Here is a 14061-nt window from a genome sequence, read left to right on the forward strand (position 1 = left end):
CATTTGTTTTTGTGGATCCACACCTGTGCCACAGAATCTCCGTGGCAGAAGTGAACTGGGAAAGCATAACCACACACTCAGAAGCCAAAACCAGCCTGAGTTCTCAACTGGTACTCAGGCAAATATATTCACAATTCCATATCACACTTTCTGTGTCAATACGAGCTTACTTGAATTTGTAGAACTTGGTCTCAGAGCAAGCTACAAGCTTTAATAGCCTTTCCAGTGCCCACCTTTTTCTTTCATAGCCTAAATATATCTATATATCAAATTGGATTCCTTAAAAGTGCTTCTTGTCATGTGTTACAGGAAGTGTACTCAGTGTACAGAATTCTAACTGGAATCTTGAATACTGGGAATATTGAGTTTGCTGCCATTTCTTCGCAACACCAAACAGATAAAAGTGAAGTTCCCAACCCAGAAGCCTTAGATAATGGTAAAAACATTTTATCATTGTCAGTTCTATAAATGCGATTTGACTGTATTTGTGAGAATCTCTAACTCATGGTAACAGGTGGGCAATGCTGGTGATTTCCACTGCATAATCACAGTCATGTATCTTTTTTCCAATGTCTTTTAGCTGCTGCACTACTAAGTATTGGGTCAGAAGAACTTCAAGAGGCCCTAACCTCCCACTGTGTTGTAACACGAGGGGAGACTATTATCCGAACAAACACTGTGGACAAAGCAGCTGACGTGCGAGATGCCATGTCTAAAGCACTTTATGGCCGGCTCTTCAGCTGGATCGTAAATCGTATTAATACGCTGCTTCAGCCAGATAAAAATATATGGCAAGTTACACATCACAGAATCATGTGTGTTTATTGTACATATGTCTTTGCATATTTTTGATTTTGCAGAAAGGGTGCTCGGTTTATTTTGGCTAAGGCATCAAAATGGCTTTCATGCTGTGATGCTGAATTCTGTTTCCAGGACATTAACTCCAACATTTTCAAAGAGCTGAGTGGAATTTAGCTGCTGAAGTCAATGAAAATTGTGTGGTTAAAGTGCTGTACAATTCTTTAAAAAGATTCTTCCTATGTAGTGAACATTAAAATCATTCCAAAGGCTGGTAGATAATTGGAGTACACTGAAAATCTTTAGTATGTATTCACAGTCCATACAGTCCTTCTGCTTTTGAAAGCTAGTAATAAATATGATCTTGGATTATTATTTTGCTGCTACTTGAGATGCAAGTGATGATTTTTTATTTTCATAATTACAGAAATGTTCACATTGTACATCCTTACGATTTCATTGCCAGGTACTGATCTGGCTACTTTGGTCTTTTCAAGCAGCTGTAGAGATCTTTAGAAACAAGAGAACCCACTAGGTGATGTGAAAATGCCTCTGATCTGAGATCTCTACTTGGCACTTCACTATATCATATCATATAAATATGTCCTCATCCATACTTGCAGTTCTAGTGGTGACTGCGGTATACTTGAGCTAGCACATGGGCTTTCAACAGTCCAGCTTGTAGCAGCAGCAGACTTGTTAATTACCCCCTGACTGAGTAACAAAAATAACAAAAAATAACAAAAAATAACAAAAAAGCTTGACACCTTTTGTCTACCTGGAGGAGCAGACAATAAATTTCTTTGGCATCTGCCTATTGAAACCACTTTTTTTAATATGGCTGCTAAGTGTCTGTTACTATGTACCTATGATTCTCCTGCCTTCTTCATGGAACTTTGCAAGAAACAAGTGGAAAATGAAAGTGTTAATGATGCTGAACAAATGCACAAGTTGTCTTAGGCTCAAATACACTTTTTCTCCTCTCTCTTTGCAGCAGATTGAGTCAATTATGCAATCTTAGTTACCATGTTTATTTTTATTTTAACATGGTGTTGCCCATGATGAATTTTGTTTGTGTTTTCACATGCAGCAATGCTGAAAATGGGATGAATGTTGGGATACTAGACATATTTGGATTTGAGAACTTCGCAAGAAATTCCTTTGAACAGCTGTGCATAAATATTGCTAATGAACAAATCCAGTTTTATTTCAATCAGCATATCTTTGCTCTTGAGCAGGTAAATTCAACTCTGATGATGTCTAGTTGGATCAGCTGTTCTGAACCATAGATCATATTCAAGAGTACATTATAAACTATAAAATGGGTATGTGGTTGAAATGCAAGATAATGACATTACCTGGGGGTGTTTGTTGACAGCTGGCTGACATAAGCCAGCAGTGTGCCCACGTGGCCAAGAAGGCCAACAGCATCCTGGCTTGTATCGGCATTAGTGTGGCTGGCAGGAGTAGGGAAGTGAACATGCCCCTGTACTCAGCACTGGTGAGGCCACACCTTGAGTACTGTGTTCAGTTTTGGGCCGCTCAGTACAAGAAGGTCATTGAGGTGCTGGAGTGTGTCCAGAGAAGGGCAATGAAGCTGGTGAAGGGTCTGGAGAGCAAGTCTTATGAGGAGAGGTTGAGGGAACTGGGGATGTTTAGTCTGGAGGAGAGGAGGCTGAGGGAAAACCTTATCACTCTCTACAACCACCTGAAAGGAAGTTGTAGTGAGGTGGATGTTGGTCTCTTCTCCCAAGTTACTAGTGATAGAATGAGAGGAAATAGCCTCCAGTTGCATCAGGGGACGTTTAGATTGGATATTAGGAAGGATTTCTTTACTGGTGGTCAGGCATTGGAACAGGCTGCCCAGAGAGCTGGTGGAGTTGCCATCCCTGGAGGTATTAAAAAACCATGTAAATGTGGCACTTTGGGGCATGGCTTAGGGGACATGGTAGTGTTGGGTTGATGGTTGGAATTAAAGATCTTAGAGGTCTTTTCCAACCTTGATGATTCTCTGATTCTGTGATTATCTGACATCTTCCAGTTGAAGTTCTGTAAATAATGTTGTTGGGGCCTATAGAGTATTGCTGTGCATCATAAATGTCCTAATGTTGATGTTGCTTTTACTGGTTCAGTATTAAAACTGTGCTGGTGACTGTGTAGGTGGAATATCAGAATGAGGGAATTGATGCTACTACAGTGGAGTATGAGGACAACCGTCCACTTCTAGATATGTTCCTCCAGAAACCCATGGGTCTCCTGTCTCTACTGGATGAAGAAAGTCGATTTCCTCAGGCAACAGATCTAACTTTAGTTGGTATGTGCAAACAAAAAATCTGGGAAATAACAAATCATTTTGAGAGGGTGGAATGACGTCTTCACTAAAGTTTTACTAGCCTAGTTGTCCTGCTGATGCTGTGCCATTTCATTTGACATTTTAAGTATATTTTTCATTGTGCTTCATCATTTTTCTCTGCTTACGTGTTTTCTGTTATATTGCAAAAGTTATCTTATATATCAGATGTCAAGGGCTTATTGTCCTTCTGGTGTTACAAGCAAATAACCTGTACCTTGTCCCTGTATGTGAAGTACATCAAGCAGCATTTATCTCCATTTACTGAAGGTAAGGTTGAGACATAGTTGAATCTTTTGTCTACGACCACCCTGTGAGCAGCATGAGTGTTGAGAGTAAAATTTAGATCTTCCAGGCTCCTAGGCCCATGTTTATCCAATTAGAAAATACTGTTTCACTCCAGATTATCTCATCATAAATAGAAACTGTGTGTTATTTCTGGTGTGCCATCTGGCTGAATATTTCCCTTCCTTCATGCATATTTTACGTATATTTTAAAACATCTTGGTGCCAACTTAAAAATTCTATTTACTAGAGCTACATTTTTACCTGCAATATGAAACAGAGAGTTCCAGTTCCTTCAATGGAATGTGCAGCAGAGACTCACACTGTTAGCCAGAGGAAAAATAACAGCTGCCTGTTAAATTGCATGATATACATCACTTCTACTAGGCTGAGTTGAGACTTGAGTTTAGGCCACAGATAGAATGAATTGTATGGTTTCATTCCAGTCCTCATTTGTGTACTAAAGCTGTGTGCTGCCCTGTGGGTCCTATAAATCAGTTAATACTGAATATTGAACTTACACTTTCACAGAGGCACTTTCCTTGGTCCAGTGCCGATCAGTCTTACTGCTGATCTGTATACAGTACAGCAGGATCCCTCAAGGAGATAGCGAAGTGGAATATTTTGCCCTCTCCAGATGTGCCAGACAATCATTAATTCCACCCCCTACCCCCAAAAAAAAAATTCCAAACTTAGTTCTTTTTGCTTTAAATACAAGCTTGATTAAACATTAATAGAAAGAAAAATCTAACATGAAATATTAATGGATTCCAACATTAGAATAAACATTTTGATAATATTTTCTGACCTGTACAACATGACAGAGAATTTTATTAATTGATTCTGGCCTTAGGTCTCTAGTTGCTTGTTCAGACAAAGAAATATAATAGCAAGGTTTACAGTATCAGCACTAATTTCATTACAAAATATTAAAGAGCATACAAAATATCACAGGGCATAAAAGATGTTTTTCTTAGAAAGTGGTGTATCTTTTCCTGTCAGCTCTTTAGAGGTAGTCATGGGAAACAGAGAGCCTCTTTAGAAGAGGTTTTAGATAGAAGCTTCTTTTTCTGTAAATGTCCAAAGGTAAATGAGAGATGGTCCCAGCCTGAAGACATTAATATATACTTAAAACATGATGCACAAAGCTAAATGAATGGGGAAAGGAAGATAAGGAAAATACAAATAATAGGCGTTTAAGCAAGCGAGATGCATGCACAGCTTTGAATGTACATAGTTGAAATAAATCCACCCCAAACCCTATATATACATATAAGCAAATTCATAGCAAAATATGAGAAGTTGTCACACCTTCTCATTGGTCCCTCTTATCTAATAGTTTTCCACGCACAGAACTATCCACAAACAGTGGGATTTGAAAAACAGACTTACTGGGTTAGCTTAGAACGAGCTGTTCCATTCAGAAGTGGCAGCTTGGAAGAAAGCACAGAGAAGTTGGCACACAGCCATTTCTGAGCAATCTGATAATATATGTGTTTACAGTAGTTCTGGCTTCTTGAGCAGCAAACTGTCCCTAATTAGGATGACGATTTTAGTCAGTAACTCTAAGTCACTTATATCAATGTCTTTTCTCAATCTCTAGATAAATTTGAAGATAACTTACGATGCAAATATTTTTGGAGACCAAAAGGAGTAGAACTGTCATTTGGTATTCAGCACTATGCTGGAAAGGTAAGGTCATGTGATTTTTATTTAGTTCAAATAACAGTGATATGATCGTTATTTGTTTTATCTAAAGTTTCTGCTTTATAATTTTTTTCCTAATTTTAAGAAACAAAATTATAAAGTTTACGGAAACCTAGAATCTACAATAACATTTTCATGTGTAGTAGTCCATTTTAGAACCTATCCTTAGGGCTACTTCAGAAATTCTGTAGACAGTAACCACCTTTTATTCTGAAAGAAATCTGGCACCAGAAACCATTACTACAATCATTTCAAAGGAGCAACTCTCGAGCCAGAACAGGCTACGCGATTGTTAACATCATGTGAGTGCCACAGTAGTTCTCTGTGTGAGTGCATATAAGTATACAGATGAAATGCAGTGTAAAACAGCATCTGTAATAGAACTTGAAATTCTATAGAGAGCATTGGAAAGACTGAAGCTAGCTGGCATAGATGTTTTCTTGTACTCTATAGCACCTAACTTCTTTTGTTCTCATCAGTTCACATATTATTTTATATGGGGAATAAGGGTCCAGTTGTTTCACATAACATGAGCTTTGCTGTACCCTTTTAAGTCATTTGCAGATAATTTATTCATTGGCTTGTCAGAGCCAAACTCACTGGTCTACTTGGTCATCTTGACTGTTGACATTTTAAAGAACACAGTAGTTTTTGGGTACCCTTTTTGGCAACATTTCTAATTCAGTTTCCCATGCTAGGTATTATATGATGCCTCTGCATTCCTTGAGAAGAACAGAGACACTCTTCCTGCTGATGTAGTGGTGGTGTTGCGAACTTCAGAGAACAAACTTCTTCAGCAGCTGTTCTCTAGCCCATTAACAAAAACAGGTATTTTCTGCACAGCTTTTCTAATATCGCAACCTATTCAGCTACCTACTCCTCTAAAACTCTGAATGTTTCTGGACAAATTTTTTTAATTCTTTTTCAGCTCTGCTCTTTAAAGTTTCCTAGATATCTAAAATGTTATGACTTTTTAAAAATAATATGTGGACACGAATTCTTCTGAAAAACCCAGATTCATCCCTTACTCCAGATAAAGGGAGATTATCTGACATGTAAGGCAAGAACTCATTCTCAGAGCGACATGAAATTATGAGAGTTTCTTGGTCCTTAGTCTGTTACTAAGATCAGTTCTCAGTTGATAGATTCTTGTGTAGCATGTCTTACAGATAATAAATCATGTAATGTAGATCAGGTTGTTTTGGAGGCAATATCCATCTATTTAGATGCATTGATGCACTACATAAAGTTTCTTACAAATAAATTATAAAAAATACATACTAATCTACTGGAATTAATTGAGTTGATTTAAAGCTTGTTGACATTGACTTACATGAAAGTGTGCAGATAATAAAACAGCAAGATGAAGTTTGATTACTCCGTGGATAGATACCAGAATACCTGTAACCTATATAAATTATAGTTCTGCGTTATACATGCAAACAAGCCAACAAATGTGCACGTCTCCCAATACTTTTTTACATTTTTAAAGTATTGATTTCCTAATGCATACATTTTCATGTTCTCATATAATTTTCATACGTGTGTTAGGTACTGCTATGTGGGCTTATTGTACAAGGGCTCTAGATGCAATTCCATGCCTGTGCAGCAGCTCTGTCTGGACTTCTGGACCCTCAATAACCCAGTCATAGCCTCTAGTAATGCCTTTAACCTCTCTTAAAATTTCTGTGTAGAAAAATAACATCTGGAGAAAAATGTGTACTGGAGCCTTCTTTGTATATGTAAAACTGATAGCAAAATACCTGTTTGTATTCCACATAGGATAGATTCCTGTTACAATGCCTCTGTTCTTTTCCTGTAATTAGGAGGCTCTGGATTACCCCCCTTCAAATTATGCTTTTAGAGGTCCCCAAAAGGTGAGGATCCAATGAGGAATCCGCTTCTCCTTTCAGCTACGGCAATTTAGATGGAGAGGGATATAGTTTAAGATGGAGTAGGATTGGTTCATGCCCAAGTGGCAAACAAAGAATCTTTGTGTCTACTTCTGACATTTGAGTCCATGTTAAACTGGTAAAAGAGATTCTTTTATTCATGCTGGATCAAGCAAAGCAAAAAAGAGCTCACATCTGGTCAAATGTGCCTCTACACTCCTCTTTACTAGCTATTTTATACCTTGGAGTTATTGTCAGAAACAAAACAGATTAAGCGTTTTGTCCCTATTATTGCAAATATTACATTTTTTATTTTATGTGCTATTTTTAGTATAGTGGATATTGGTGCTTTCATGCAATCTCATCTTCTTCTGGCTCTTCAGAAATATTTTCAGTGGCAACAGGACTGAACTTGGGTATTTTACCCGAGATGCGTAAAAAGTTCAGTAAGAAGATACTTCTCATTGCAGTAATGTATAGTTACTGTATTTCCACTTCTTTGTTTTGTCTCTTACATTACTTCCCTTTCTCCCATTTACCTGAATCGTATGCTTTCTGCCTGCTGTTAGAGAACATTTACTTTTCCATGAAAAGCACACAGCAAGTTGAGTGTTGTCTGTATTTCTGTCAAGTTGGTACAGGACATCCTGTTAAAAAAAATTACTGTGCATATGCTCCAGTGCATGGTGTTATAAGAATAGTTTAAAACCCTTATGTCATTTTTATTTTTTAAAAGTCTTTGTGATTTCGCACTATTTTTTCCAGCTGTCTAATATAATTGGCACTCACATCCTGTGTTGGGGCCTCTATGTTCTAAAATCAGATTGTTGCCAGGTTTAGTTTTGGCAGCTTGCAAGATAAATGAAAGGTTCGGTGGAGAACAGAAAGTATCACTGGCTGCTTCATCTCTGCTCAGTGAAGAAAAATAATGCTATTCTCTTAACTTTCTACAAAGAGGCTTTTGTAAACAAAAGAATAGTCACTCTGTAAATGTCCCATCATACTCTGTCCATGCCTCTTAGCCCTCTTCCCTCCACTCAACATGTGCAGCATTCCTAAAGCAAACCAGAAAAAATATGGATTAAGATTCATAATCTTGATACAATTTTCTCCAGCTTTTTGTAGATTACTGACTGATGCGAAAGTTCATAATTTACATGGAAGCCATATTGCATCTTTCCAGGTAACCCTGACTTGAAATGAGCCTTTTGCCAGTATCTCTGGTGTTTTGTTTGAAGATGAGTGACAGCGCATTCTCACATCTGCTTGCAACTAGCTCTGGAATTTGCAGAGTAGGTGGTTTTTGCCAAGCAGCAATCTCCAATATATGTAATAGTCACTAGGTGGTGCTATCCCAGAAGCAAGAGGGAATTTGAGACTGGTAACATGGTCTGATAATTACTGAAAATGTGGTTCTTAAATACCAGTAAGAACAAAAAGATGCCTTTCTCACCCTGAGAAGATCCTCTGTTTGAAGTATATTTATATAACTGTCATGTCTTCCGCTGTCAAAAACTGAGCAGCTGCAAGAAAATAAATATTAGAAAGACTAAATTCTTTTACTAATTTAAGATCATGTTAATCCCTGTAATTTATCAAATATACTTATCCCCTCTTAACAAATGCTTCTATTTCACAGTAGTAGGCTGTGTAGTTTAACAGGCCAGAAATTAACAGCAGGACATTAAATATACATTTGTAGTAGTAATTTATGGCTAAGAGAGGGCACAATTACTGATATGAGACACCAGAACTTAAACACTCTGGCACTAATTTTATAGTGTGTACACCACGTTTTGTCATCTTTCAGTGGAAACTTACACACGTTCAGCACACTGTGGAATCTGTTTGCACTTTCTAGGGACCTTTAACCTCAAAACTGAATTAACATATTCTGGTTTAACCTACCAGTTCTCCCAATTGCTTTCATATTTGTCACTTTTTTCCTAGACACAGCTGCTTTTGCTGAGAATTCTGTATATTCTGAAATGCAAATAGAATTAACTCAAAATACAAGAGAGAAGTGGAGTGTTTAAAAAAAAAAAGTTGCCTCTACTCCAGTTGAATATGCGTGTTCCCATTCAGATATAATGCATTCCTGTTTGACTCTAGTTTTAGTTTATCACTGTTGCAGCTAAAGCATCAGAGAGGGAAGGAATCGTGATCTAGAAAACAGAGTGCCCTTGTAAGAGAAGAGGGCTTTAACTGGAAAAATTAAGGAGAGCCTTGGTACATTCACAGTGGTATCAGTGAGGAGTCAGACCATTTGACTCACTGTCCTGATATTCAAGAATCTTTGCAGCATCACCTCTAAGTGTTGGTACCATCAGACTGCTTGGGCAAAGCACCACTGTGACTTTCTGAGTCTGCAGCTCCCTTTTCCACTTTTCCTCTCTCTTCATGTTCCCCAGCTGACCAGATCATGTTGGCAGGATAGGGACATCCTATAGGGACATGCCACAAGGGCTTCATCTTCTCAGAAAAGCTGCAGCACAACTTGATTCTCTACTCTTGAAACACAATCTCTGCAGGCTCACAGACTACTAATGAATACTAATGAACAGACTACTAAAGAGCACTGCACAGAACACTAAAGTTCTGTGACTCACAGACCTTTAGAGCTTTTGTCAGGGTTGCTCCTCTCTGCCTTAGGTCCTTGCAGGAGAGGGGGGGAGAGTTGCCACCTGGAGGGAGGGAAGGGGAAATCCTCCAGCCTTCCTACCACCAAAGTAGAGATGCTGGGAAACTTCCCTGTTGTAGCTCTGTGGATCTGTAGGGCCTGGGCTTGGCTGCATAGAATAAATACAGAGCTGAGTACCATTACCACTGCAGCAACGTCATGTCGAATAATTTTACTAGCATTGGATATTGCTCACACATTCAGAGTGCTATAGTATCAATATATAATCCATTGCTAATAAACTCTCCTTGTTCATTGTGCCTAAATATTTGGGCATAATCTGTCAAAGAGAACTGGGATGAAAGTTTTCACAACCTTCACTGAAAGGTTAGGACAGTGATGTTTTAACAAGGCTTTTTTGTCCAAAATAGGAGGAAAATAGAGTTTTTCAAAAACAAATTAATTATAATTAGCCTGCCTAAAGGTCAATTCCCCTCCTCAATATTGATTTTTAGTCTGTGTTCTTTGTGCCTTTGAGTCTCCAGCCCTGCTTACAGCCCTTAGACAAAAAGTAATTATAAACAATATATGTCTCATATAAAAAACCCAAGCAACTAACTGAACATGTGCTGAGAAACAATGTGAAAAAAATTTGAGGCTTTCCTTATGCACACTAAGGAACACAAGAACTAGGGCCTTTTGCAAAATCACTTCAAAGAACTGCTTGTCACCACTCCTTGGTGACAAGAGTAGTAACTCAATATTAATTTGTCTGTAACTTTAATAGCAGCTGATTCCTCGTGAAAAGTCAGAAACTGAGGGAAACAAATGGATTTTCTTGCATTTCAGTCCCATGGACAGATACTACTGGGTGTAGAGTGAAATCCTGGCCAGCTGAAATTGTAGATGCCTTGCCATTGTTTTCAGTGGAACCATGATTTGATCTGTCCTGTTTCTCACTGTGCACTCCTATTGAGTACAAGCCCTTCCTCTAGTGATAAGTAGTGGCAGGTCTACTCCCTTATGAGCATCTCCCTTATGAGGAAAGTCTGAGAGACTTGGGTTTTTTCAGCCTGGAGAAGAGAAAACTGAGGGGGATTTCATCAATACCTATAAATATCTAAAGGGTGGGTGTCATGATGTTGGGACTAGGCTCTTTTCAGTAGTGCCCAATGACAGGACAAGAGGCAACGGGCACAAGTTGGAACACAGGAAGTTCCACCTCAATATGAGGAAAAACTTCTTTCCTGTGAGGGTGCCAGAGCAGTGGAACAGGCTGCCCAGGGAGGCTGTGGAATCCCTTCCCTGGAGACATTCAAAACCCGCCTGGATGCGTTCCTGTGCCTCGTGCTCTAGGTGTGCCTGCTCAAGCAAGGGGGTTGGACAAGATGATCTCCAGAGGTCCCTTCCATCCCCTACCATTCTGAGATTCTGTCTCTTGATTTGGTGTGTCATACTTATGCACTGCAAAATATAGCATGTTTCCATTTGGGTTTAGAGGATTTTTTTCTCTCAATTCCACAAATCATGATAGAGCAAAAGATGCAAATATATCTTAATTTTACTAATTTATCCTACAGTAAAATCTTTTTATAATGGTACTTTTGTGTTAGTAATTTTACCTCTAAGAGATCACTCTAGGCACTCAAAGTCAAATGGATCAGAATCAAAGTCCTTGTAATTATAATCTCTCTCCTTAAAGATGAATCAGAATTTATATTTTGTAAGAATTTGGGTCAAGTAAATGGAAGCTGTATATTTTCACTCAGGGCACAGCAGCTTTCCTACTTCTAACTGGTCCATATGTTAAAAGCATATAAAAGTTAATCATTTTTTCTTTGCTGCCAGTGTGTTGTGTGCAAAGAGAGGCTTTAAACCACAGCTGTGCAACATAACAATGGTGAACTTTACTGGGTTGCAGATGTGGGACATCAGTAAACTAAATTAAATGTAGCTTAACTGAGTTTGAGAGGTAGAGTGTTAGGTTACTTTTTATTTAGTTTTTCAGTTGAGCATTTTACAGTTCAGTGTTTCTTTTTTTTCATATCCTAAGGTTTTGTGTCATAAGACAAATGCAGTACACAGATACTCACAAGACTTGCTAGCAGTAGGATCCAAAACGTGCCCTAAAATAGCCTTAAAAATGGAACTCATCTAGAAACAGAACCATCTATCATATCGAAGTTAAGGTCTTAGTCCTGCTAAAGCTTTATATAACAGCTATTTACTCTTGAGAATAACTCCCTATAAATAAAGAGTGTCTGTGAATCTCTGGAATTGCACATAGCAATAAGCACAACAGCTGAGCAGGGTCAAGTTAGATTTATCACGTTTATGTGTGGTAAAGAGTGTTGCCCAAGCAGAAGTCCACTGTTTTTAATGTGAAACTTCACAGATTACTTGTACTGAAAATGGGCGAAGGTCATAGATTTTTTTTGCCTCCAAGTGCTTGGAAATTGAACCCTAAAAAAAGTACAAGTGGGCAAGTTTAAGAACAGAGCTGGATGAGCTTACTGCTTTAATTCATAATAGGCCATTCTCTGTGGAACAAATCTTGAGAATAATTCTTCTTTACCTTTCTCTCAGAAAAGAGGAGATATCTTTTCAATTTTCATGTTTCTAGCCTAACTTTTCAATTCTATAATGAACATTATCTCACAGTAGTGAACAATAATTAATCTTAACACTTCATTATATATTAATGAAATTCAAAATGTGTCAACATCGAAGAAGCAAAAGATGTACTACACAGAAGATGTTACTGGTTTTAATACTAACTAACTAGTAAACTCTGGGATCTCACTATGCAGAATATACAGAATTTAAAAAGATAAATATTCAGAGAACATTTTACAGTAGTTGTTTTAATGAGTACAACTGCCTGTTTTACTAGGCAGTTTCTACAGGCACTATGTGCTGTAAGGTCAAACTGTGTCAAAGATGCTCAGTACATCATTGGAAGCATTCAGTAGCTCTCAAGATCAAATCCTAGAAGAGCAATTATTTTAAAATTTGCTAGTGAGTTTGTAGAGCAGATAAATTTGTTTAATATTCAGATAACCTTCCTTGTTTTAATATCCATGATGTTTTTGATGTGTTCTTTACAAAGAACTTGCTTATATTTCCCACTTTTCAGAAGAATTGAATTAGGGGTTAATGTATCTAAGAGATGAATGTAGTTGGTGGGAAACAAACCTCTGAGTCTGTGCTGTCTTATTATGATTTTGCGCTTTTATCAATTGTCTTTATTTCTTCACCCTACAAGAAACTCTAAGAGTCAGTGCTTTACTAAACCAGTAATATCTTTTCTCTTATTATTTGATTTTGTTTTACTTATTCTAACCTGATTTGGCTTGACGTAGGAGAGCTTATAACTGAACTACCTGGACAGGAGGTCATACTCTGTGTCAAAGACAGAATATGCATTTGTAGATGTTTGTATGAATGAGTATTTGTTTCATTAAGTGTGGAGATACAAATATAAATTAGAATAATGTTTTGAAATACCACAAAAAATAACTGATTTTGTACTATCTGTGATAATATATGGAAGTGCTGAGATCTAGAGGAGCAAACGTTCAGTCAAGAAGCCTTTGAGACTTGATTAAATTAGTAGTCAACATCATTAATGCCTATATTTCAAAAATGGACTTTCATAAAGTTCTGTAACCACGTTTCATCCTAAATTAAGACTTTTAAAAGACAGCTCTTCTGTTTTGACACTGTTTTTATCCTGTCTAGCTTAGGGTCTTACCCACGGAGAAGACTGATAGTCATAGTGAGGTCAGAGAAAATGTTCCTCCATTTTATTCCATGTGCTTTCAGTGACATCTTTATAAGTGAATTTTTACCACGGAATTCATTGGAAAGCCTCACTGGCCTTAGTAGGATTTTGATCAAACTGTGTATGTATGGAGCCCCTTCAGCAGCAGGTCCTAAGCAATGGAATATATACCATAAAATGTTTAATACATTGTATGGAGAAGGAATATACACTAGAAAGACAAACATTGGGCTGGAAATCACAGTTCTTGATTTCTCCTGCATTTCCTGTTTATTCACTGTTCTTGTAGAAAATTATTTTGGCCTCAGGTTAAACTGAGTGCTGTGAATTAGTGTTTGAGGACAGTCCTGAGATCATCAGAGACAAGATGCTGAGGTGTGAGCTACCAGAATGCTTGCTGTTGGTTCATGTTGGAGAGGGAGCATAGATATAGATAAAATACTGAGATATAACTACCATCTTTGTCATAATCAAACTTCTACTTCTCTAGATAAAGCATATATGATTTTTTGGGGAAAAAATTATACATAACATGCAAGAGAAAGGATGTCAATTACATAATACAGTGAGGGAGACCATATGAAGTCATCGTGTGTGGTAACCATATTTCCAACTTGTATATGTT

General features: G+C 37.7%; 1 protein-coding gene across 1 annotated transcript in view; it reads left to right on the forward strand.

Moving 5' to 3' along the window:
* MYO3B (myosin IIIB) overlaps window positions 1-14061 on the forward strand; it is a 227026-nt gene that overhangs the window by 119256 nt on the left and 93709 nt on the right. Inside the window, exons 20-25 of the mRNA XM_075092498.1 lie at window positions 310-436; window positions 581-791; window positions 1889-2036; window positions 2959-3112; window positions 5037-5125; window positions 5839-5968. Coding sequence (XP_074948599.1) covers window positions 310-436; window positions 581-791; window positions 1889-2036; window positions 2959-3112; window positions 5037-5125; window positions 5839-5968 — 859 coding nt within the window. The remainder of the gene's footprint in view (window positions 1-309; window positions 437-580; window positions 792-1888; window positions 2037-2958; window positions 3113-5036; window positions 5126-5838; window positions 5969-14061) is intronic.

Source organism: Phalacrocorax aristotelis, chromosome 5 (genome assembly GCF_949628215.1).
Source record: "Phalacrocorax aristotelis chromosome 5, bGulAri2.1, whole genome shotgun sequence".
Classification (NCBI taxonomy): Eukaryota; Metazoa; Chordata; class Aves; order Suliformes; family Phalacrocoracidae; genus Phalacrocorax; species Phalacrocorax aristotelis.